This window comes from Cricetulus griseus (genome assembly GCF_003668045.3).
Source record: "Cricetulus griseus strain 17A/GY chromosome 1 unlocalized genomic scaffold, alternate assembly CriGri-PICRH-1.0 chr1_1, whole genome shotgun sequence".
In the NCBI taxonomy this organism is placed as follows: Eukaryota; Metazoa; Chordata; class Mammalia; order Rodentia; family Cricetidae; genus Cricetulus; species Cricetulus griseus.
In genome coordinates this window covers 222400249-222426707 of record NW_023276807.1, presented here as the reverse complement: position 1 = coordinate 222426707, position 26459 = coordinate 222400249, and the positions used below count along the sequence as shown (strand labels likewise).

The window sequence follows — 26459 nt, the reverse complement described above, 5'->3', positions numbered from 1 at the left end:
CCCCAACCAAAGTATTGGGGTTATAGGTACACTATCATAGGCAGCTTTTTTACTAGATTCTGAGGACTTGAATTCAGGTCTCCATGCTTGAAAAGCAAGCACTCTTGCTAAGCCAGACCCTCAGCCCCGGTAATTGACTTTTTAAGGCAAACATTACTCCTAATTCCTCTTCTCCTGTCTCAGACTTAGGTTTGCACCACTGAAGGGCTTCTTAGAGTTGATGTCACATCTATGACGTTAGTCATTTGTCTGCCTTCCTCCCTCCTTCCTTTCGAGTACCTTCCTGCATATTCCCAATCATAGTTTTCAAAGTGTGTCTGCCATGACCACAAGGCAGTATTTTCTTTTTTAATGATGGATGGCTCGTTTTAAATTTTATTTATATATTTTACATGTATTTTATTTATGTGTTATTTTTACATGTTTTGTCTGCATGCCAGATCCCATTATAGATAGTTGTGAGCCACCATGTGTTTGCTGGGAATTGAACTCAGGACTTCTGGAAAAGCAAGCAGCCAGTGCCCTTAACCACTGAGCCATCTCTCCAGCCCAAGGCTATATTTCCAAATGGTTGCTGGGCTGAGGATTTTATTCAGTAGCAGAGCACTTGCCTAGCAAGCACAAGGCCCTGGGTTTGACCCCCAGTACTGAAAACAAAAGAAAACAATGGTTATACCTGCACAGACATGGCATGTCATTTCTTTCTCTTTTGAGCCTATACATGCTTTTCAAAATGTCTAGAGTCAGAATTCTACTATCATAGAATTTGTTTTTTCCTTAAGAAATGCAATTGAAACATGTCAAATTGTTGAGCTTACCTTTCTCAGGAAGGGAGTCTTCTCTCTCTTAAAAACTATTTCCCTATGTTTGGAGTTTTTTTATAACAGCCATTTAATGCTCTACAATAATGTCTTCTTATTTATTTCTGAAAATATAAAAATACTGAGCCCAGGGCATGGTCTAAGACTGCAAGTGAAGTAGGTTGGATAACTGCCTGAATGGATTCTGTCCCATACTTTGGGTTGGCTCGATGGTTATTCTGCTTGGAAGACATGGTCCCCGTGGGTGTTGCAGGCTTGTTGAGTAGACCATGTTTGGGGACAGCAGAGTGCACCGTTTTGGAAAAGCTGATCACACAGACTTCCAATTGAGAATGTCTCTCGACACCTATCCATCTGTGGCTAGAGGCCAAAGCAAAGGCAAGCGTGTCTGGCTTAGAAATCTGTGTGAACCTGGGAGTTGAAGAAAAATCACTTTTCTTCTTACAAGGATTGATTGGCCATCTTAACCCCTACTGGAACTCACAGTCCCTCCTTTGCAACTGCATCCAGCCAAGGCAGTTGCTGGCACTTGAGGGGTCTGTCAGCATCTCATTAGAACCCCCTATTGTCAGGGGCTTAAAGTCCAGGCATAAAAACCTGTACCAAGCTGGAACTTGGCACACACGGCTACTGCCAGGAAGTAAAGTGTGTGTGTGAGATTGACAAAACATCTGTTTAGCCATTTTTGAAGGAGCATGAGAGCAAATGCAGGGAAGATACAGGGCTCTGTGTTGGCTGGAAGGCAAGGCAAACTTGACAGAGAGAGTGAGTGCTGGCTGTATTGCTGTTTTAATGTCTCTGGCGAGTGATTGCCCCACGGCACGGTCCAGCCACATCAGGCTCATTAGAAGAAAAAAAAAGTGGAAAAAAAGAAAGCCCACATAGGATTGTTTTTGGACATCAGCAATTGAACTGACGAAATCTTTTCCCCTGCGCTTTAAAAAATATTTCCCAGAGAAGTGAAGACCTCACTGGTGGAAATATAGGTCAGGTGTTATCGTAATGAACTCCAGTGGGAATTTGGGATTTTACAACAGGCGAATTTGATCGTAACGAATGCATCATTTGGAATCCCATTCACAGTTTGCAATTTTCTCAGACCCTCCCTCCAAATATCAAGATGCAAGTGGCTACTTTCAGGACAGCAGGGGTGATGTGGTGGGGGGAGTTCTCTGAGGTCTCTTTATTCCCTGTTGGGCAGCACACCATCTTGTCTTCCCATGTTAACAGATGACTTAAAGACTTGGGGTGTAACTTTTTCTGAAATCACTTGGAGTGAGCAGAATGCTGTTGTCTGGGATGAATTATCTAGTAAGAAACATTAGGCAAATAACACCCAACTGAACACCTGCCACACACACACACACTGATAACTCCACAGGATGCACTGTGGAGTACATACTTAACGTATTAATAAACTATTTAAAATCTATAAAAGAACTATTTCATATTCTCAGCCATGACTTGACTTCACACAAGCACATGACTGAACCGTGAGAAGTTGCCATTTTTATATATCAAAACCAGCCAGATGGGGGCTGGCAAGATGGCCCAGTGGGTAAAGGGCCCTGATGACCTGAGGAGGAGAGAGCCAGCTCCTGAAAGTTGTCCTCTGATCTCTATACATGTATCAGGGTGCTCATGTGCGTATGTGTGTACATACATGCATACACACAAATACGTAAAATAAGTTTAATAAAATAATTTAAGGAATAGTCAGATGAAAATAATTCCTTCTGCTTTGGTCTAATGGTACATTGTAAGTAGTCTCAATGCTTACTGTTGATTAACTTTAAAGTACAATGCTGTGAGTCTGGTGACAGGTGTTTTAGTTCCAATTGAGCCATTTATCTATCTATCTACTATGACCCTTGTCTCTTATAAGAGAAAGTGGTGGTAATAATTATTATATTTGTGCCAAAAAGTGGTAGAGGGCTCTACATTGTTTCTAACCTATAGAGAAGAATAGGTGAATCACTGTGATCATCGTTGTGTAGCTTTGTTCACATGGTGGCCCTCTCTCATGCCATCATACTCCTTGTGGGTATGTTAAAGGGAGAGCCTCATTGTCACATAATCATTCATGACCAAGTGTGTGACAAACCTCCCCTGGTGGCAGCAGCTAAACTGCCCACGTTTCTTTTGAGTTCCCTAACAAAGTCATATGCAGATAGACATGACAACAACCTTTGCATCTGTAGCTGGGAAACAATAGCTCTTCACATAGAATGTCATCAATGCCCATCCTTAGATTTATCCAGTTATTCTAAATGCATTTTCCTTCCTTGCCTCACTTTCCCATTGGTTCCCATGTTACACATTCATACAGCCCATTTGATTATTGTAATTCTACCACATACTTTTGGCACAAGATAAGGATTTTTTTAAGTAGAATAAAGACAAACCAATCAACAGTAATCTACTTCCATAAACTGCTCCAGTGAGTACAGGCTGTGTGACAAGAAACATGTACAGGACACATGCTAGTTGTACTAAAAGAAAGGGTCTATACTGCACTTGGTTGCTTATCCTGTATCCCCATCACACTGGGTAATATTGATTATATGATTTAAAAGCACAGCTTAGAAATAACTCAGGAATACATGGGCCCAGGAACCAAAGGTCAGAAGGCAGTGAGAAATAGCCCTTCAAGGCCTGTTGCTTGAGTGGTGGCTGACAGGGCTGTGTGCTGTCCTTGACACGTCCTTGTTTCTGGCACAAGGGAGCCACTCTGGGTGAAGAGAGGACAGGCACTGGCCTTGTGACAACAGCCAACATTTCAAGAACACTCGACTCCATCACTTGGCTCTCTGTGTCAGCATGTCCCTTGGCCTCAAGTATTCCCTGAGTAGGTTTGAAAAACACACACTCTTTCAGGCTCCAGGGACCATTGTGTAAGCTCCCAGCTTAACTCCCAAAGCAACCCAAATGGGTTTTCACAACTTCTCAAGGCATTGACTTTCCTGCTGAGGCCTTAGATTAAGGCTAAGAGGCTCTGTCTCAATCCAGCAAGCTGCTACACACAGTCAACTTCCATCTCTCTGGCAGTGTTTAATGGAGGACAGAGCCATGCCACAAAGTCAAGTAGAGCACAATATGGATGTCTTGTCTAGGGTCCCACTCCTCCCCGAGGAACTATAGGTGGGTAATGGTTGCTGGGGAAAGGGAAGTAGTGTTCCTCAGCAGTATAGCCACTGGTAAGTTACCCTTGATCAAATAAGTCACGCTTCCTCAAGCAAGCTATTCAAAGTAACCACAATGGTCCACAAACAAGCCGAACAACATGTGACTTATCAGGAAGAGAGGCTTTGAGGGAGGGGTAAGGGGATAAGAGAAGATAATGGGGTGTGGGTGTGATCAATGTGGATTCTATGTAATAAACCGTGAAAGAAAACAACAGATTAAAGTGTGACAGGAATGAGATGCCATCAGTTCTGTGCCTGTTAAATTCCAGCTATGTAATAGTGGGTAGACAGCGTAGCTGCAGCAGCAAACTCCTTTGCCTGAAATGAAATAGTGTGTGTGTGAAAATGCCCAGGGAAGGGACTAGAGAGAAGGCTCAGTGGTTGAGAGCACTGGCTGCTCCTTCAGAGGACCCGGATTCAATTCCCAGCATCCACATGTCAGCTCATAGCTGTCTGTGACTCCAGTTTAAGGGGATCTGACATACATTCAGACATACATGAAGGCAAAACACCAATCCACATAAAGTACAAATTAATAAGTCATTTAAAAGCTTTTTTTAAAAAAAGAAAATACCCAATGAAAAAGGTTTGCTTTAGCTCAAATGAAATCTCTGTTCCTCTCCTCCACACACACAAGCCACTTAGACTTCATACAAGGGAATCCTTCCCTGGAGGACTTGCATAAACTGGGAGTCCAAGTTCAGCCAAAAGGAAGAACAAAAGACAAGAAGGACATCTCATCAAGAAATGAGACTGCCTCCCATGTGTGTATACCATTTGGGAACCCAGCTCTTCCCTAAAAGGCCGGCAGGTGAACCCTCGCAGGGAGGCTTACAGTGCTAGATGGATGGCAAAGGTCACTTACTTCCGTATGGGGAGCCTGTGGGTGATCCATTCAGAAATCCTGGTGATCCTGGCACACCCAGGTTGGCCATAGGGACATTGCTGTAGCCGTTCATGCTGTTACTGGAGGTGCTGTAATTAGATTGCTGAGGCGTGGAGCTGGAGGAGTATCCCCGAGGGGAGATGCTGCTTGTGTTGCGAATGTATCCTTGACAACAGAAGAAACAGGCCAGGTAAACAAAGCAGTACCCACCATCAGGCCAAACGTGGAGATATCTGTCCATATCTGTCCCAGATCATAAAGTCACCACTGCCAAGCAACTGTGGGAAGCGGAGCTGACTTGCAGCATTTTATTTTTTATTGACATGAAGTCACTGCCCCCCACCTGCAATTTCTTCTTATACACGCAATGGGCAATGATTATATTGGGATGACTGGCATATCTAGCCCCTGAAATGTTTATCACTTTCTGGTACTGGAAGAATTCAAGAGTTTCTGTTGCCTATTTGGAATTTATGATAAACTATTGTCAACTACTGTCACCTGGCCATGCTACAAAACACCAGAGCTTAATTCCCCTATCGACTTGCAGTCTGGTACTTGATAGCCCAGCTCTCAACTTTTTATAACTTCTTTGCTCTACACAGGCTACACCTCTGGTACTCCCCCCTTCTATTTATGTTGCTTTATATTGTTTTGTCTTAATTTATTTTATAATCTAGTTTTGAGACAGGATCTCACTATGTTTCTGTGGCTGGCTTGGAAATTGCTAAGCATCCCAAACAGGCTTAGAAGTGTGGATCTTCCTGCCTCCACTTCCAGAGTGCTGGAATTACAGCTGGGCACCACCATACCCAGCTTTCTCCCCTCAGCATCTCTAGCTCGCTTTCTCTCTCTCTCTCTCTCTCTCTCTCCTCTCTCTCTCTCTCTCTCTCTCTCTCTCTCTCTCTCTCTCTCTCTTCTCCTCTCTCTCTCTCCTCTCTCTTTCCTTTCTCTCTCTGAATGGAGCTGAAAACATCGTTCAGTGACCAAACAAAGGAGGGCAGATACTGTACATCAAAGTCATTTTTCTTTTTTTGGAAGACTGTCAAATAAAGGACCCGAGGAATAAATATCCTTCTCAAAACTTGCCAATCTAGTATTTTGCAAACTCAACACTCAACACACCATGGAATTTTTCCTGAGGGTGTCCTAGCAACATTTCTGGGGCCACATGTATTCTGCTGAGCAGTTTGGAAATGGTACTTCAAAGTCATTGCCATCCTCTGTGTGGGCTGGACATCATTTTCAACCCAAAAGCACTGAGGGGCACAGTGAATGACATCAACCCAGGGCTCTGAGGTGTCATCACATGAGCACAGACATCCAGGCTATGAGTGACATGAAGGATGAAGAGTTTCCTCATGCTTCTGAAAGCCTGACACAGAGCTCAATAGTAGAACACTTGCCTAGCATAGGCAAGGCTCTAGGTTCAAGTCCCAACACTGAAATATATATAGATAGATTATATAGATATAAATAGATATCTTATACATAGTGTATGTATGTGTGCCACATGGATATATATCACATATATTACACAATACATATCTTGATATAGGTACATATATCAATATTTTTATAAAGAATGCTTTCACATTTATAATCATAGCACAAGAGAATCTGAGGCAGAAGGATTGCCACAAATTTAAGGCTAACCTGGACTACATAGTGAGTTTAAGGCTAGCCTGGACTACATCATAGCTTGTCTGAGTTTCAAAAAATTTAAGCCAACCAACCAATAAACAAACACAAAAAATTTAAAAAGTCTAAAATATATCATCAAATGAAAAATAATTTACCATGGTGGATGAATAAAATTTGAAACAAATACCTAAGGTTAAGAACGTTATTTGGAAAAGTCATCTTTCTCAAAGAACTATTTATGACACACTCAGATGGGTCTCTTAATGGAATAAACCTCACTGAAACAACTCTTCATATGGTAGACTTCATATAAAAAATAGAGTTCACTAAATAAATTGCCATATATTTCCATATGAGAAAATGTACAATAGAAATTACCAAGTAACACTAAGCCAATACTCTTGGTTACCAAGAGTTGCATGAAATGAACGATGATGGTGCTGTCAGCTGTCATTCAATCTGATTATCACAGAGCATCATTATAAAACACATTCGATGAACAGCTGTAAGCCTCATTTCCATATGCCTAAACTCTTTGAAATTTATGATAGTCAACTTTACCTGTTAATATTCCTAGTCAAAAGAATTCTATCTAGTTCCCAGAGAGTTCAGACACTAACAACAGACTATCTAGAATGGTTAAATAACCCATCTCTAATAGTGGGGTTTACCTAGGCACAAGCCCCATTGGGTAGTTTATGATGTGCCCTCTAACTCCTCCCCCAGCAGAGGTGGCTTCTTGACGGAGAGGCCCTGTTTGGATTCTGACTTTCAGAAGGGTAGGTAGTACCTTGGTTATTTCCTTGTGTGGACTCTGAGATGCTGACTCCCAGCTGGCTGCCATAAGAGTTGATACCCATCATGCCACTGTGAGCTGGGGAGCTGGAGAGAGCTGGAATCTGACTGGGGTTCCTTGGGACACTGTACAGGGCTTCCGCAATGTCTGCAGCACGCTTTAAAATGATGTCCTACAGAAGGGCACATTGAGGTGAGCACTGTATCCAGAATCAAGAGTCAAATTCAACAGGAAGTGTAAGATGCACACATCTAACCTGATTATTGTGGGGTGTGCCATAGAGGGCTTCCACTAGGTCCGCAGCTCTTTTCAATAGCATTTCCTGAGAAAGAAAAGACAGGGTGGGGTACAATAAAGTCCCAAGTGGCAAACAAGAAAATTATCGATGAAAACAAAAAGTTCACACATTGCCTACAAATGTAATAACCAGGAAGTCTGATGCTAGGTTTGATGAATAGCATATAATCACATTTACAAATCCTACAAATGGGTAGCTGCAGAAATTCACTGTTGTATAATGGCTCCATAATGATTTATGCTACTCAAAACACCCACCAAATTGAGGGCAAAGTCAGTTAAAATTGATACTGTATTGGATATTCTATTGAAAATGACTTTGAGACCATTGCATTTAAAAATTCTGGTACTCTTAATTAATCAGATATTCTTCAAGTGATTGATGGTCCTGACTTTAGCCGCTTGCCAAGGAGTTGACAAAACACCGAAATTCTCTTGGCAATACCTACTCAAAATTTTATTCTAATAAAGAAAAATTTTTTCCATAATAGTTCCTCTTCTTCATTTTAACCAGAAAGAATTAGCAATCACTAATCCCTCTTCTCCCTATTCCCTTTTCTACCTCCTGTTTTTTTTTTTTTTTTTTGTGTGTGTGTGTGTAGGGGGTGGGGGGATAGATTTTGTTGCTGTAAATTTTATTTTGTTTTGTTTACAGCATTTTAAATTGTTATTCAACAGCTGTCCAGGTATCATCTGACTTAATGGGGCTGAGTATTCTTCCAGGAGGAAAAGAAAGGTATGTTGTTGGAGCCACTGGTATTTGGCTTCTTATCCAAATATAGAATAAAGAACATGTCATTTTATAATCTACATGTTTGAAACACCAATAGAAATGTAAAGGATCTAACAGATTCTCTTTACTCAAATGGCAATAAATAAATGGAGTTACTTTTAAATAAAAATGATGATGTCATGAGCCAGATTTAAGGTGATGCTTTCTGAGCAAGTTCATTCACAAATGACCACTTTCATAAAAGTTTTGCATGGAGACGTTTTATCCTCATTAAGCTCCTATGTACACAGTAGGCCTTCCATGAATGCTTGCCTATAGACTGATGAGTCTCCACAGTTCTCACTTAATAAAAGTCCTATTTAAATACAAAGCAGTGAAATTTACACTTTTAAGCAATGGTGCAAATATTTGTCTTCATGCTGTTGGCAGCGTTTTATAAGCTGGCTATTCTTGTAGCATATGTGTTTTATGAGACCAAACTTTCAGATTCCACATTCCTTCAGATATTAAACATAATATATTTCAAAATTAGCAGAAGCCTTATGTTCATACTGTTATCTAAAGCATAGCCAGTTTCAAGGCTTAATTAATTTTAATGGGAATCAAATGACTGGATTTGTCTAAATTTGCTGAGTGTCTACAAAAAGATGTTCATGTGACAATTCCCAGCAACCTTACCTTGGCTAACCTCTCGGGGTCCCCTGGGTGCCTTGGGATGACTTTCTGCAGTCTCTGGAAGCCATAGTCTATAGTGGGTTCATTTAAGGCTGAAAGACAAAGCCATTTCTTTAAGCACACGCCTGGGCTATAAAGTGATTTTTTTTTTAATGAAATCCTTCATGGGTATTGAAGAGTTTTGATATTTTCTAAGACTTAATACATGGTGCTGCAATCAGTTAGGGGATTGTGTTGCTGACATTGGTTAATTCACACTTAAGTTTGGAATTTGTATTTACCATTAAAATAACAAGTCAAAGCTTCAACATCTCTGTCTTAAGCACACATCCCTGCCATCTTCTGCTTGTTCTCACGTCATCAGAGTGTTACATAGCCAGTCATGGGCCAATTACAGCTGTCTTCCGGCCCTCCTTTAGTTCATGCCTTCTCCTTCCTCTTTCCTTCCTCCTCTCTCTTTCCCTTCCATTCCCTCTCTTCTTCCTCTCTTTCCTTCATTTTCCTCTCCCCTCATGTCTTTTCTTCCTTGTCCTCCATCCGTTCTTCCTTTCTCTCCTTCTCATCTTTCTTTTTCAATGCCAGGGGGTAGAACCCAGGGCCTTGTGCATGTCAGGCAAGCACTTTACCACTTAGCCACACGCCCCAGCCCAGCTATACCCCAGTGTCTTAGAAAGACAACGAACGAACTACTTTTGTGTCATTTTTCTTCCTCTCCTTCCTTGCTTCTTCTCTTTCTCAAGTATATCTTCTCGTCTATTTATCCTTCTAATATCCCCTTTTTCTGAATCATCCTCTTAAATATTTGCATTCATATATGATCTGAGTCTCATGGACACTATTCTAATGCAAACTATACTCTCTTAATTTGCAATTATACGTTTCTACTCTTGCTTTCTCAGAGGGTCATGCTCTCCCACAGCCCTGAAAGGCTCAGGGGAGCAGCATTTATTCTGTCTCACCACTGTGTCTCATGGCTAATGACAGAGCTTGACGTACATTAGACATTTTACTTGGTAACTATAAAACAAGTTACTGAGTGAGGGTATGTTATAATGTGGTATTTCTTCTGCTTTAAAGAGTTCTCTAGAGTCAGTCCCTTTTCTTCCTCCTTTCCTTTCTTTTGGTTTAAATTTTATGGTTTTAAAACTATTACACAACCAAAGCAAAGTAAAAAGAAAAAAAAACTAAAACACAAAATAATAATTTCCTGAATTCTTGTTAGGCAACAGCAAGCACAGGGGATTATGTTTTTTAATGTTCCCCTTTCCATATGTATTTTATAAATACTTGTTGCTATTAAGATATCAAATGATACCTTTTCTTTAAACAAATTATAAACCATTTTGATTACATTGGAAAGAACAAAATCACACATAAAGCCACCACCAAAGAGGTGAGCAGGGTTAGGTATCCCAAACAATACAGGCTATTGCCTCTGTTCTTCCTTGCCCACCTTACCCACCTTATTGCTCAAGATATGACACACTTTGGTAATGGGTCATTGAGAAATCAAGTCAGGATGCTTCCTTTCTCCCTACTGGCTAGCTTTCATAATATTAGAAGGTGCTACTCATTCTACTGGGGAGGGCATGGATGAAGTAAATAATAACCTTACCCAGCTGTGAACCTTGTAAACTATCATGATAACCAGAATAGCAAGATATGCCACAGGGTTCAGCAGCAGCAAGGATGTTCTAAGGGTAACCACTCTCTATTTGTAGTCTAGTCTACTGGAGGAAATACATACTTGGTACTGTATGACCAACAACCCATAGTTGGGGTGCTCTTGGCACTTTTTTATGCTATGGTTCTGCTAAATCGACATTCTATCAAACTGCCCTCTAAATTCTTAGCTCTCTACGAATAGATTAATACAGCTCTCAGTCCTCATGAGAGAAGCTTCTTTGTTTGGTGGTTGAAGCATTAGTCAAAGTGTAGAAGGTAAGTGCTCATCTGCAAATTGGTACATCTTTAACACATGGCTTCTCTTTAAGGCTCAGGAACTACAGAGAAAGAGGCAGCAGAAAGATGGTAGGAGCCAGTGTTTTCTGGACATGACAGGATCATTGCCCTCATAAACTCTCAGTAGCTTCCAGCACAAGACCTGAACAACATTAGGCTAGTCAACATTCATCATGGAGGAGGAAAACACTCCCCAAGCCCTCACCCCACACCCAAGCTGAGGAGCTGTGGACATGGGGGGTGGCAAATATAATCCAAATACACTGTAAGAAATTCTCCAAGAATTAATCAAAGTATTTTTAAAAGTTGTATTGATGGAATAGGATGAAGTATTTTCGCTTTCTACTTCTTACTGAATTTTGAACAATAAAATTGTACTCCTGCTATAACAAAAGAAAATAATGAAAATACTTCTTTTTGGATGACAGAAAACAGGATGCCCAGGGTTAGCACATACTTAAAATTACCCTGAGAAATGTGATTTATCCTGCTGCATAGCTCACTTTAACCCACCTAATAATGCTGTATGCCATGAGCTTTCCCTCTGCTGCTTAAGTATTCTTTTATAACATTATTTTAAATGCCTGCATATTTTCTGTGACATGCTCTATAATTTATTTAAATGGCTTCCTAATTTGGGCATTTAATGTGATCCTAATTTCTCACAATTATAAAAACCAAAGCAATAATTATCATTTGTGCATAACTTTAATTACTTCCATCAGAAAATGCCAAAAATTAGAATTACTGGACCAAAAAGTATGATTTATATTTAAGGCTTTTCACACATACTATCGAATCACTCCTTGGAAGAATATGTGAATTTACATTCCCTCCTACTATGTATTTAATTATTTCAACTTATAATTATTTTTTAAATTCAACTGATAATTCTTTATTCATCAGTGAGGTTAATGAATTTTTTCTTATATTGCTACCATTTTAATTTCTATTTTTTGTGAGGTGCGTGATACTTTTCACTTTCTTTTCTTTTTTACTTTGGTTTTTCAAGACAGGTTTTTTTCTGTGTAGCTCTGGCTATCTTGGAACTGACTCTGCAAATCAGGCTGACCTTGAGCCTGGAGATAGCCTGCTTCTGCTTCCCAAGTGCTGGGACTAAAGGCATGCACCACCACCATGTGGCCCATTCTCTTTCCTAATAGAAATTAATCTCTTTTTTTCTTTTACTCAAGAATACTTTATTATGGTATAAATGTGAAATGTCCCCCCAAACTCTCACATTTGAACACCTAGTCCCTAGCTGTTGCATTGTTTTGGGAGATTGTGGGACCTGTGGGACTGTGGCCTAGGATGCCAGTCACTGGGGAGAGACTTGAAGGAGACATACATGTCTGCTTCCTGTCTGATGTCTATCACTCCTGGCAATACAGGATGAGCCATCTTTCCCTGCCGTGGTGAGTCCCGAGCCAAAATAAATTCCTCCTCTTTTAAGTTGATTTTGTCAAAGTGACAAAGCAATTAATATGATTACATATTAAGGTGTGTGTAAGGCATGTGTACATTTGTGTGGTGTATGTACATGTGTGTGTGTAATGGTATGTGTGTGTAAGTGTATGGTATGCAAACGTATGTTTGTGTGTGGCAGTATATGTATGTATGAATGTGGTATATATACGTGTGTTTGTGTGGCAGTATATATACATGTGTGTGGTATGTGTATGTATGTGTGTGGTATACATACGTGTGTGTGTGTGTGTGTGTGTGTGTGTGTGTGTGTGTGTCAGTATACGTATGTTTATATTCAGGTGAGAGCCCAAACTCAATTTTTATTATCTTCTATTGTGTTCTACCTTATTTTTCTAGACAAGATCTCTCACTAACCCTGGAGTTCATTGATTGGTAAGACCAGCTGGTAATGCTTTGATGTCTTGTTTAATGAAACATGTGTATGTGTGCATGCACATATGTTTGTGTGTTACTAGGAAATAAACCCAACCCTCACACTTGCTAAGCAAGCATTCTACCACTGATTTATATCAGAGCCTATTTAAATACTTCAGGTCATAATATTTAGCATGCCATCCATGTTTTTAACTATATGTCTTTCTATGGTCTTCTTATAGTTCCTTATTATTATTTTACTTGTGTGTGTGTGTGTGTGTGTGTGTGTGTGTGTGTGTGTGTGTCTTATGTACACATGTTATGTAAGTGTGTGCACTGACTGCAAGTGCTCACAGAGGCCAGAGGTGGCAGGTCCTCCTAGAGCTTTATGTACAGAAGGGTGCAAGCTTCCTGATATAGTTGCTTGGAATCTAGCTCAAGTCCTCTGGAAGAGCAGTACAGGCTCTCAACTACTGAGTCATCTCTCCAGTCCTTCTTCTATCTCTAAACTGTTCTTTCCCAAGAGTCTCAAGCCCAGCTTCTGCACATCCTCCAGAGCAACCCTACACATAATAGCACATGGCACAAAATTCCCATCATGCCGGCTGCACTAGCCTAGCTCCAAGCAGAAATAGCATGTGCAACAGTTAATCTTGATGGCCAACTGGAAATCACCTAGGAGACACACTCCTGGAGATGTCTATGCCTTTAAGTATTTCCTTAAAGGTTTAACCGAAGAGAGCAAACCTACCCGGCATGTGAGTAGCACCATCCCTGGGGCTGGAGTCATAGGTTGAATTAAAATAAGATGAGCTGTGTTCTGGTGTTCATCTTTCTCTGCCTCATGACTGTAGATACAAGGAGTCCTTTCATCTCACATTCCCACCCCTGTACTGTCCTGCCTTGAGGGACAGCATCCTCAAACTCTGAGCCTACAGAGTTTTAAGTTGCTTTGTCCTAGCAATGAGGAAAATAACTAATATACTACGTTTTTTCCTTTTCTTTCTTTTTTTCTCCTAAAAGTATCCCCATACGTATTTCAGAGTGGGAGGTGTATGATAGACTTGCACCCAGAGCTCCCTCTTATCTAGAACGCATGTAAGAGTAGCTAAATGCATTGCTGAAATCATCTTGTAAACTTCTTTCCACTTAACCTTATAATAGCAACAATTGTAGAAGCCTAGTTCACAGATGGTCAGTCAGTGACTGTATTATGCAATGATGACAAGGGCTATTGCCACTATCAGAATTCACTGAAGGGACGGACACTGCATGGCGGGGGGGGTGGCAAAGCCCTTTTCCCGCATTAGCTCTTTAACCCTCGCTGTCACCCTATAGGCTCTGTCCCTATGCTAAATGCAGTGACAGCTGGCAAAGATGGGCTCTGAATGCTGGTGTCTCTAACTCCTAAACATGTACTCTTAACCTTCTCTGCAGGGCAAGTGCACTGTCCCTCCCTCTGCACTCGGTGCTTCATTTCCAGCTTCAAGGAAAGGACTACAGATGGCTGTGGAGCCTGCCTGGGCCACCTGACTTTGCAGCCACCGATAGTGAAAGAAAGGCACCATTTGGTATCAACCAGCAAACACAACAGCTGCCTGATGCTGCAGGGCAAACAGACTCACAACAAAATCCTCAGAATTAGCCATTGCTTCATCTCATGTGAGCTATGCACTGCTTGTTAGCCAACGAGCAGATTGTCTTACTTGGAGAAAACTGAAAAAAATTATAGACACGGCGGTGGGGGCAGGGCTTATAATGTGCAGAAGGCATGTGGAAGGGAAGGATAGGAAGGCTGACTTATGGTCTTTTTTCCGGTCTGCCCCTCCTTTCTGTATATTCATTCACTGGGGCAAGCTCAGACTTCCTTACAGGAGAGCAGTGTGGCATCCAGCCACCACAGACGGCCCCCTGCCACTAACCTTTCTTCTCAGCCTTCCAACTCTGGGTTCTCTGATTAGCACACAACAGTTTCTCTTGAATGGAATTCATCACACTTTTGTCCCCATTGTTTGCTCTAACAGGCTGAAAAGCACCAGACACAAGGGTCCATAAGTCTCACTGAATCCAGTGCACACTTGAAGTAGAAGTCACGAAATCAAACCTACCAGGACTCTTTACAGACACCAAACCATTAGAGACAGCATCAGACCACCTCAGACTTCATTCATGCTGCAAGGCTGAGTTTGATAGTGTCTACTTCGTTCCAAACTGACTTCTCGGGCTCTACCTTGAACCCCTTCTCTTCACACTACCTCTCCCCACCTCCCTGGGTGTTCCCTGGCTTTGGGGACCTGAGGTGAGCCAAGCAAACCTCAATTAGCTAATGAGGTGCCCAAGACCAGAACTAAGACTGTCTCAAAGGACCTAGCAGGTCATTAACTGCCATCATCCCTGTAAATTTACAACCTCCCCCACCACATGGAGTGTGGGATGCTGTGAAGTTCTGCCAATGCGCTGGCTGACGGGGACACAGAGAAATGCTGGCAAGACAAAGATAGAGTAAATTAAAATTATGCTTCAACCTATAGGTTCTGTTTATCTATGTCTTTCTTTAGAATATAGCATTTAGGTAAAAGGTCATATCCCCACTGAAGTATAATTTATATTTACCTTTTATTAAATAATTACAGCATGGCATGAAGTTAAATATTACAGAAGCTAATCAAGGGGGAATTCAATAGAGAAGATTCCGACATGAGAATTCCGTCTTTGCTATACATAGAATGTCTTAATCCTCCACTGGGAATCATTCGGGTTTGCTTAAGGAGTTTAATAACACACAATTCAACTGCCACAGAGTCTAAATCCCATTTGGATCAGCCATGAAAAACTTTCATCAATACCTTGAGATTTCATAACATATCTCCTGAGAGACTGGATCTTCAGTGTCACTTCTCATTTTGACTGTGAGTATAATATATGAGTTTCCTTACATATCTTGGGCCCAACAAAGAGATACAAACTTTAAAAAAAAAATGTGTGAAAAGGTTACTTTTTAAGTAAATAGTATTTAACTAAAAATGTCTATGTGGGAACCACTCACAAACAGGAAGCTGGCTAGTGCTCAATACTAATTCTCCCAAAGGACTGATGATATCCATATAGTCTACATAATTTTTATATTTGTGGATCTTCAGAGGAGGGACATGTAGCAGATCAGACTTTCCCAAGCTTTTGTTGTTCTTCTGTTTTCCCAAAATCCAGCTGCCCCAATGAACATGGAGAAAGAGCTATTTGTTGGTGCATTAGAAAGATCTCATCAACAGAAGACTGACATTACAGAAGCCATTCCTGGGGCTCAAGAGATGGCTCCATGTTTAAAAACACTTCCTGCTCTTGAGGACCAGAGTTTGGTTCCCAGCACCCACACCAGGCAGCTCACAACCACCTGTGATTCTAGCTCCAGAGGATCTAACATCTCCCCTGGCCTCAGTGGGTACTCACACACTTGCAGCATATACTCATAAAGGGCACTCACATATGCACAATTTTTAAAAAAAGGTCTTTTAAAATAGAAGTCCCTTGTGTCCTGACCGCTACGAGTGCAAGCCACAAAGACGGCACCACAGAAGTTATTTGTGGAGTTGTAAGAATTTGAGGTAAAAAGGGGTGATAGATGAGGTGGGGGGATTGATTGGCAGTCTGTCTGGTCTGTCTGCCACCCTAGGATGCTGGCAAATCACAGCACTGGCCTGGGTTTCACTCAGCAGTGATTCTGCCCTTGGATCCCAGAATCAAATGCAGTCTACGAGTCTCTATGGCAAGGCCGTGAAAGGCGGTAGCTCTGCAGTCTACCATGTGCCCCCATCTACATGTGCAGAGAATGGTCTGGTCTTGGATCAGCTGTTCACAGAGCCCATGCTACACAGAGGGGGATAGCCCCCAGAATCAGAGGACCCCCCAAACCCCACTTCCAAATCCCAACTCCCTTCAAGAATAAAGAAAACACTTGAAAGGAATCTTGCTCTTTGTTCCAAAAACCAAAGCCAAATAAAGCTAGACGCCATGTGACACGGCTGCAAGATAAACACTGGATACGAAGATGAGGCAGCTTGGTATGCACAGAAAGGAAGGAAGGCAAACTCATTGGCCATCTCTGGCCTTTGGCTTCAGTCCTGGAGACTGACTTTGTTAGCAGGGTAGGAAGAGAGGTGAACAGCCCAGCTTTGGGAGGACTTCAGAAGTCTTGGGACAAGTGTCTGTTCTCACACTATCTTTTTTCCTTTCCATCACAGTTTGCAAGGTCCCTTGACCCTACCTGTTGATTCTAATGAAGTCTTCCATCACTTGGGTTCTCCCTGTTCCCAATCTCTTAACAAATGTCGACCTGTCAAATGTCCTAATATGTTACATTGGTTAAGTCCCCCTGATCTGAAATGCTTGGGGCAGAAAGTGTTATAGATTTTGAATTTTTATTTTGAAAATTTTACATATTTGTAATTAGATAGCTTGGACACGAGGCCTATGTATGCCATGAGCTTCATTCACATTTCATGCATATTATGTACATGTAGTGTAAAGGTAAGGTTTCATGCAACATTTTTACCACACCTGCATTTAGACTGGGATCAAATCCCACCATAATGGAATGTCAGATGTGGAAATTTCCACTTACAGCATGGAGTTAAATGCTCAAAACCTTTAGGATTTTTGGAGCACTTCCAATTTCAAACTTTTAGATTAGAGATGCTCAGGCTGTGTTAATCCAGATTGCTAGTGTTCCAGAGACAAGGGTTTTCACATCTAACCCTATCAGGGAATCTGTTTTAGACATCAGCGGTGACCAGTGACACCATCTTCACCCTGCTGCTTGGCCAGGAAAGACTTTGGGAAATTTCTCAGCAAACACATGGGTGGGCTTGTTGTCCTCAAAGACCTCTTGCAGCTTATGACTCTAAGGATCTTATTTATTTGAATTAGTGACATGTTCTGAGAAAGACAATTGGGCCACCTCAGTGGTAAGCTGTTGAGTTGTCCTGCCCTTAACCTTGAGGACCCACTGAAATCTCTAATCATGACTTTTGAGTCAATGTAGCAGCAGCAATTAAAAAAAAAAAGAAAAGCAAATGAAAGGAATAAAGACAAAACCAGAGCTTATTACTCAGAGGTGGCACCTGCCTTTGTGGACACAGGCGCAAGAACACAGGGGAACCAAAAATGCACGAGAGAAAGATTAGACGGAAGCCTTTGATATTTAATTTCAAATGAAATATTAATTTAATATTTAATTATGCTTTGGTTTCAAGAGAAACTGCAGTCGCAAGACAGATTGTTTGAAGAAGGGAGTAATATACACGGTTAAGGAGACAACTGTAAAAATTAAAGATAAATTTCAAGCATAAACCTAAATGCCACCCGGCAGCACTTATGAGCCCATGCGAGCTCCGCAGTGTGCACTCAGAATATTATAGCGGGGATCACCAGTCCATTAAGTAGCTGGGCGGTCTCTAGTGAAGCAACAGCGTCCTACTCTGGGGCTGGCAGGGGGAACATTACTCTTTAGACTAAGCTGAAGAAGCAACTGCCTTTCGAAAGAGCTGGGAATATGGGCAACTCTGTAAAAGTACAGGCCACCAAGAGAGCTGTTGATCCAACTGGTTTCCAGTTTGAACAGGGATTAATTGTACTCGGGCCAGTTTTTGCTATCTGAACTGGATATTTTAAGCTGAAAATCAGATTCATTTCTTTGATGGGATTTTTGCCCCCATGATAATGCTATGTAGGCAAAAATGAAATATGAAATGGATGAGCTATTAACATTTGAGATCAAGTTTTCACATCTGCCTGGTGCATTTTTATTGAAGGGGGACCCCACACCCCCAGCAGCGCCTTTGGGAGCAGACTGTCTGGGATGATTTGAGGTGTAGGGCTGCCCATTCCTCCTCCCAGCTGCCACCTCTTCCTGCTGATTGGAACTTTCCCACAAATAATGAAAAGTGCTATTTAATCAACACTTTGGGCTTCTGATAAAGAAAAAGATAAGACATCTTGGGGGAGAGAGGGCTAACTAACAGAAAGTCTTTGACTTTCCATGGTGTCCTCAGTAGCCAGGCCATCACTGCCACTTTGAAATTTAATTGCACACCTTGCGAAGCATCTGCACACGGCCAGACCATCTGGGACCTTTGGTCTCTTCTGCTTCCCTTTCCACCTGTGACCCCCCAACTGCTTCCCACTGACCCCTACCTGCCACAGCCATGTTCTCAGAGTGTCCCTTTCCCTGTCTCCCCAACAACTGTGATCTCACCTAATCCAAACAGAGAGATCAAAGGCATAATAGGGCATGTTTTTCAGAAAGAATTCATATTTTACAGACAAGAGGACTCACAAAAGGTCAAAGAGCAAGGAGGGAGGGAAGTCATCTGGACCCAGCCAGCCACAGTGTATCCTCCCGCCAGATGCTTGCCATGGTGATTGTGTTCATGCTTTCATAGCATAATTACCCTTGTGGACATAAATGACTTCATCCTCCCTCTAAAGTAGGGAGATCTCACGTGTGTGTATATGGTTTTGTGCACGAAAGTACATGTGTGTGCAGTGTCTTCCTCAATTGTTCCTCCACTTTTATCTATTTATTCATTCATTTTTGAGATAGGATCTCTCCCTGGACCTGATTCAACTAGAATGGATATCCAATAAACTCTAGAGGTCCCCCTGTCCCCACCATACAGCACTGGGATTATAGGTGCTTAGCTTTCTCATGTGGATGCTGGAGGTCCAACCTCAGCTTCTCAGTGGGATTACAGATGCATACCACCATGTCTGGCTTTCTGTTTGGATGCTGGAGGTCCAACTTCAGCTTCTCATGCTTTTCTGGCAAGTACTTTACTGACTGAGGGATTCTCTAGCCCCCTCATTTTTCTGTAGGTTAGAAAATGGTGCAAAGGATGGCTACAAGACTGTGGACAAAGTTGGGTAAAAGCCGTGGGGTGTCAGCAGGTAAAGGCCTTGTGGGGCAAGCCTAGCATTCTGAGATTAATCCCTGGACCCCATGTAAAGCTTAAAAAGGAGAGCACACATTCCACACATTGTCCTCTAACCTTCCTATGTGTGCCACATGGTGTGTAAGCACATGCACCACGCACACACCCCGTGCACACACACACACACACACACACACACACACACACACACACACACACACACACCAGACATACACATAGCACAAACACACACATACAACACACACACAATACACACTTACCCACACACATGCACATACACACACACACACACACACCCAGTAATACTAAATACTGTATGAATGATTGATTCCTGTCTCTTATCTTGGTCAGTCTGCTTACCCAACAGCAGCCCCTGCCCCCAAGCCAACTTCTGCCCCAGATCCAGTTTGCATAGTACCGAAGATGAGCACCATTAGTGACTAAGGGCTGAGCTCTGGAATTAGACAGCTCAGACGGAACCTATTTGGCAACCATGGGCAGCTGACTTAATTTGTCTGTGCGAAGAAGGGTTTCTCACCTATGAAGCTGAGGTACTAATAAAACTGTCATCACGGGGAAAGGTGGTGGTCATTAGAGGCCACAAGAAGAGTCCGGCCTGTGAGCTCAACAGATGACAGACATAATTACTAAATTATAATCACTGCTTCTTTCTTACCAGTTCCATCTCATATGATTTATCAGAGACTTAACTTGTAATCAAATGTACAGCCTGGGGCCAGGGGATGACTCAGGATTGCTATACCAGCATGAGGGACTGAGTGTAGCCCCAGCACCCACATAGAAAGACGGGCATGGTGGTATGCACTTGTAACCCTAGCACTGGGGGAAAGGTAGACTTGATGGATCCCAGGTGCTCCTGTGCTAGCTAGTCCAGCTGAATTGGTAAGCCCTGTTTCAATGAGTCTGTCCAGAAAAATATGTTAGAGAGGTGATTAAGGAGAATATCCCAACATCAACCAGTGGCTTACACACACATGCATGGGTAAGCACACCCATGCACACATAGTAACACACACACACAAACACACACACATACACACACTCATGGGCAAGCACATCCATGCACACATGCAACACACACACACACACATACACACACAAACACACACACACACACACACACACACACACACACACACACACACTGTGTAGCCTGAATTCTACAAAGAACCATAGGAACAACAGTAAAAAGCTGGGTCCATCTATCCCCAGTCTTCAACAAGCTGCTATCAGCACATACATGCTGTTTGTAGATAATATAAGATTACAATTAGAGGACAGCAGTTACACACACACACACACACACACACACACACACAGAGATGCCATGCTTGGGACAGCCTTTCCTTGTAAGCTTGCTGCCACATCAAGTAAAGACAGCTGAGAACTCTGCCCAGCCAACCACCATGTCCCACTGGTACCAAGATGACCTTTTTTCATTGCCAGTTGTCTGCAGAAAAGTCTTCCAGAAGAGCAGAGGAGAGGAGGGGGCCTCCTCCCAGCTCAGCCTCAGCTGGCATACCGCCTCTGGGTTTCAATCCAGACAGAGGCAATTGGACTCTTCAGATGAGTTGAGTCCCATGTGACTCTCAACTCCAAAACAGCAAGTTGCAGGTTAGCAAACCGTGGATGACGGAAAACAAAGCTGCAAAGTCGCATGTGTGAAGAAACTGTGTTGTTTATCTGAGCCCTGATGTTGCTGGTATTGTCCTTGGCAACAGCAGCCATGGGGAACTGAAGGCTGCATTCTACTTAATGATAGCAGGTATATTTGCTGGGTTAAGCCCCATCATGGTAGTGCTTCCTTGAATTATCTGCAGTTAGACTATGGACCACAGGGCTGTATGGATGGAAGGGATGTGGCAAAGGAGGAGATAACTTACTGAAGTCTCCCTTCCTGCCTGCTTTTTGCATCTCCATTTCAGAAGTTCCACCAGAGAGTAAACACAACTCTTGTATCCATGGTGACATGCCCCCAGTCTCCTAAGAACCCTCCCAATTCTCCGAGTCACCAAGTCTCTGAGGCAGCTGCCTGAGCAGAACCTAGTCTCCTAAATTCATTTCTTATGTAAATGCAGGTGCTGAAATCCTCAAAAAGCATGATTTGATGGTTCTTAGGATCCGTTCATTAGGGAGCCACCGTGGAGAGTCATATAACTGGTATGGGAGCTTTATAGATAGAGAAAATGAGGCTCAGTGAGGCTGGGGCTTAGCAAAAGGACAAGAAAAAGACTTGCCACAGCGGTCCCCAAGAGTAGACTCCCTGACTGAGCAAGCGGGTCTTCTAGACCCACTCACACCCTGTCCAGCACAGCTCTCCCGGTTCCAAGTTTCTCTTTTGCTAAGACCTGGGTGAGTTTCCAAAAGTCACTATTGGAGCTGAGAATTTTGTCTGGACCTACAGCAGCCATGAGTACCATCCCATAGGGAAGCCCCAGACGTGGAACTGAAAATGGGAGGTGCTCAGAGAACACAGCTTGTGGTCCCCACCCCAGCTCTGGGAGGCCAGGCTAGCTAGAAATCAAGAGGCCTTTGTCTACCTCTCCGTAGTAAAAGTAGCCCCACTTCTGTGGGCTGGCTGGAGTAAGGACCCAGGTCTGAGTGGAGAAGTGTCAGTTTACTATGGAAGTCATTGCCTTTCCAGCCATCTCACCAAGACTAAATTGTCTTTCATGATGGTTCTTCCATTTAGCAAGGAAAACAACAGTACACAACCCCATTTCCTGGGGTCCTGGACACCTTTGTGGATGACATTGTTTCCTTTTGGCCACCAGTAAGAGTTGCATTTGGCTTCCAGTAACTTCAAGGTAGAAGAATGGCTACAGTTCTGGCTGCAGAGCTCCAACCCTCTCACTCTGCCTGCCTTTTGAGGCCCCTCCCTCTCAAAAGCAAGGAGAGCCCCTGACCTCTGGCCACAAAGATCATCTTTGTACCCAAAAAGTCAAGTTTAGCCATGTATGCTTTCCATATTTAAACACATATGACATGGAGTTTTTTATCTTATAATTTTTATCAAAATCACAAATAGACACAGTAATCAATATGAAAAAAATTAAAATATTAATACCTAAAACCCACAATTGCTTACTTGTATGTTACTACACCTATTCTGATATTTGTAAAATGTAAACAGAGCAGGTAGACCATGTAGTTTAGACTGGCCCAGAGTTTACGACACCCTGCCTCCACTTCCTAAGTGCTGGGATGAAAGCTATATGCTGCCATGCTCAGTACAAGCATTTAAAGCAATTATCTGGTAGAGTGAGGTTTTTTTTTTTTTAATGTATTCAAGGATGGACCCAAATTTACTATGTACCTGAGGATTTCCTTGAACTCCTAATCCTCCTGCCTCCACCTCCCAATGGTGGGATTATAGGCATGTCCTACCATGCCTATCAGACTATGCACATGCTTTTAAAAAAAATAGGGGGGAATGGAGGGGGTGGGAAGAAAGGAGGGAGGGGGAACCAGGATTGGAATGTAAAGAATAAATTGATAAAAAATTTAAAATAATTTGAATCACATGTCTTTCATGTAAATAAGCTTCCATCAACAGTATTATTTTTGATTTTTAAAATGTATAAACATGTCCCATTTTGATTTAATGAATCCCCCACTAGACACAAATGCTATTTTTAATTTTTTACTACTATAAATAGCACTCCAATGAAGAGCCCAGAGCAAATTCAATTACTTTCTAAGTAGACATTGCTGATTGTAGAGCCATTGGGTCATCAGGCACACACGTTCTAGAACGAGCCAGGAATGCTTCTCTAACCATCCATCCCCCTGTCACGCTGTATGAGAAAAGCCGGCACCTTCTTCTAGTTGTCCCAACCTGTGTACTTTCATTTGCTTGAAAAAATAAATCTGTCACCTAGATATGGAAAAAATACCTCCTCACTCTTCTTGCTCTTTTTGCATTTCTATGATTATCAGTAGATGTAAATTCATTCATTCCTTGCTTCTCCTTCCTAATAATGAAGCTTCCTATAACTTCCTGTAGCTGAGGCTGGCCTCAAACTCATGATGCAGCCAAGGATAACTTTGAACTCATAATCCTGCTGCCTTTACCTTCCAAGAGCTGGGATTACACGTGTGCATAACCATGCCAGTCACATCCATGTATTACTTCTGAACATATTTGCTGCCTTCCCCCTTGGTCTTTGTCTTTGTCTCTTAATATGTACAATGTTTAATACTTATTTCTTTATCCACAATGCAATAGAAGGGCAGTTGGCAATAGGAAGCATAAATTTTTTGCTCAGCAAATAGATGAATCTTCTTGTACCTAAGATAGCATGTTTTTAGAACTAAAGATGCTCCCTAGTGTTGTTTTTAAGGCCATCCTCAGCCACAGAAGCTATAGGAAGCCATCTTCTTTTAATTTTGACTCATTGATTTCTTTTTAGGGTCCATATGGACAAGGTTCAAGATAATAATTATGTTTTAGATATATAACCTTTTGCCATATCTACATTTTAATGGACAAGAGCTAATTCAAAAATATCTCCATTTGACAATGTTGACCTATCACGTCTTTCCCACACTGATATGAAAGCTCCCCAGCATGCTGATACTTAAGTATTGACACACTGGATATGTGCAGAAAGAGTTTATTTTTAGATTTTTCTCTTCTGCTCCTTGACATCTCTATACACTCCTGCACAATCCTATATTCTTTTAATTATTAAACCTTAAAATAGTTTTAAAGTCTAGAGGGGCAAGGCCCTTTCGTTTTTCAACGTTGAAGTTCTAGTTTAGTTCCCTTCCAGATGCTTTGCTTAGTTTCCCCCAAAACATTCTGTTGGTATTTTGATTGGCATTGTGCTAAATGTATTCATTAATCGACATCTTTACAATATTAAATCTTCCCACCTCTCAGCCAGCTGGAAGTATTTTGTCCTCCCTCTGAACTCCCCTAGCACTTTATACCTTACAAAACATCACTTTCTAACTCTACCCACCCAATTTTTCAAACTTGAAACTTGAGCATCGTTTCCATCCCTCCCCTCTCCAACCATCACCCCATACTATCAATCATCAACTTCCGTCAATGCCACTTCCTAAATTCCACTCACTTCTGCCTGTCCCCACCACCAGCACTGTAGTCCAAGCTGCTGTCATTGCCAGTCTGGACCACCACACTCGCCTCCACTTGACCCTCTGCGTCCACACTGTCTTCTAAGCCATGCTCTGAACCACAGCCAGAAAGACCACGGTGTGTGTGAGTGTGTGTGTGTGTGTGTGTGTGTGTGTGTGTGTGTGTGCGCACACACACACACACACACACACACTCACACACGCTCACATATTTGAGTGCATGTCTGTCCCTCTGTATGCCAGTGTGGAGGCCAGAGATCAACACTGAGTATCTTCTTAAATTTCTTCCTTTTTGAGACAAAGTCTCTTGATAAATATGGAGCTTACCAATTAGACTGGACTGGCTGGCCAATGAGCCCCAGGTGTCCTCTTGTCTGATTTCTCAAACTACCATGTCTAGATTTTTTTTAACATGTATTCTATGTTTTGGTGTCAGGTCCTCATGTTTATATGGCAAGCACTGTGCTGACTGATCCAGCCCCTAGCCCCAGTATTACCTTTGTGAAGGCAAACCTGATCACCACAGTATTCCTGATAGTATTCAATGAGCTGAGAGAATATTCCTGAGTGACTTAGTCTCCAGCCCCTCAGCTTGTCTCCAGACTGCCATCCATTCAGGTCCTCTGTCTTGTGCATAGTGTCAGTCAAATATGATACTTGTCCTTCCCACCCTAGAGTCTTCCTGTCCTAGGCCCTGTTTGGCTTATTCTAAGTTCTCCTCAACACTTAAGTTTGAGAATACTCAATTCATCTCAACACCTGGGAGGCTAAGGCCTGAAGACCTCAAGTTCAGGGCCACTTTGGGCTATACAGTTAAACCCTGTTTCAAAAACAAACAAACAAAAGCATTTAGAAAGCAATTGCTCTAACATCTAGTTCCAGCATCTCACACAGGTATTAGTAATCTGATATCACACTTGCCATTCCTTGTTCAAGCCAGAGGCCCAATGACACCAATGGAAGAATAAAAGCAATATTGAGAACATTCTGAGCATGTATCTAACATACGGTTCATTGTCTCCACACTCCGTCCCAAGTATTTACAATGCCCTAGTTTTCCAGCTTGCAAGAGCAGGTGATTGAATTTCCAGGAACCTACAGTGTCGAATAGTAGCTTGGAACCACAGTGGAGTGTCTGCACCAAGAAAATCAGGAAATACTGCAAGCCCACCCTGTTTTTCTGAACCACTTGGAGAGATAGTTGTACAGTTTTTACTGTGGTACCCTACCCTCCAGCACACTGTCTCCTGTGTCCTCTTCTCAGCCCTGTGGCATACATATCCTACTTTACTAGATAGAGAAAAGTCTGTAGCAGGCAAGTCAAGCTGTGGGTCCCAACATGCTGATTCTACAACATGCACAGCTCACCTTCATATCTTAGTGTCTTGGAAGGTAAGAGTCTGCAGGTCTGGTGTGTCCTAAGTATCAGTGTTGAGCATGGTGTGTGTGCTCATTATGAATGAGGTTAACCATTGTGCATTCTCAATGCATAAACAAATGATGGCAATGTTAGTGATGTGTCAGCAAACCAATAACAATACAGGGCA

General features: G+C 42.2%; 1 protein-coding gene across 2 annotated transcripts in view; it reads right to left on the bottom strand.

Annotated features, from left to right (window-relative positions):
- The window catches only part of Ebf2 (EBF transcription factor 2), a 196473-nt gene that overhangs the window by 10962 nt on the left and 159052 nt on the right, over nt 1–26459 (bottom strand). For both annotated transcript variants that reach the window (XM_035452552.1, XM_027390269.2), the window contains exons 11-14: nt 9041–9129; nt 7589–7654; nt 7327–7504; nt 4872–5057 (exon numbers count right to left, since the gene is read on the bottom strand). In XM_035452552.1, the coding sequence (XP_035308443.1) occupies nt 4872–5057; nt 7327–7504; nt 7589–7654; nt 9041–9129 (519 nt within the window). The remainder of the gene's footprint in view (nt 1–4871; nt 5058–7326; nt 7505–7588; nt 7655–9040; nt 9130–26459) is intronic.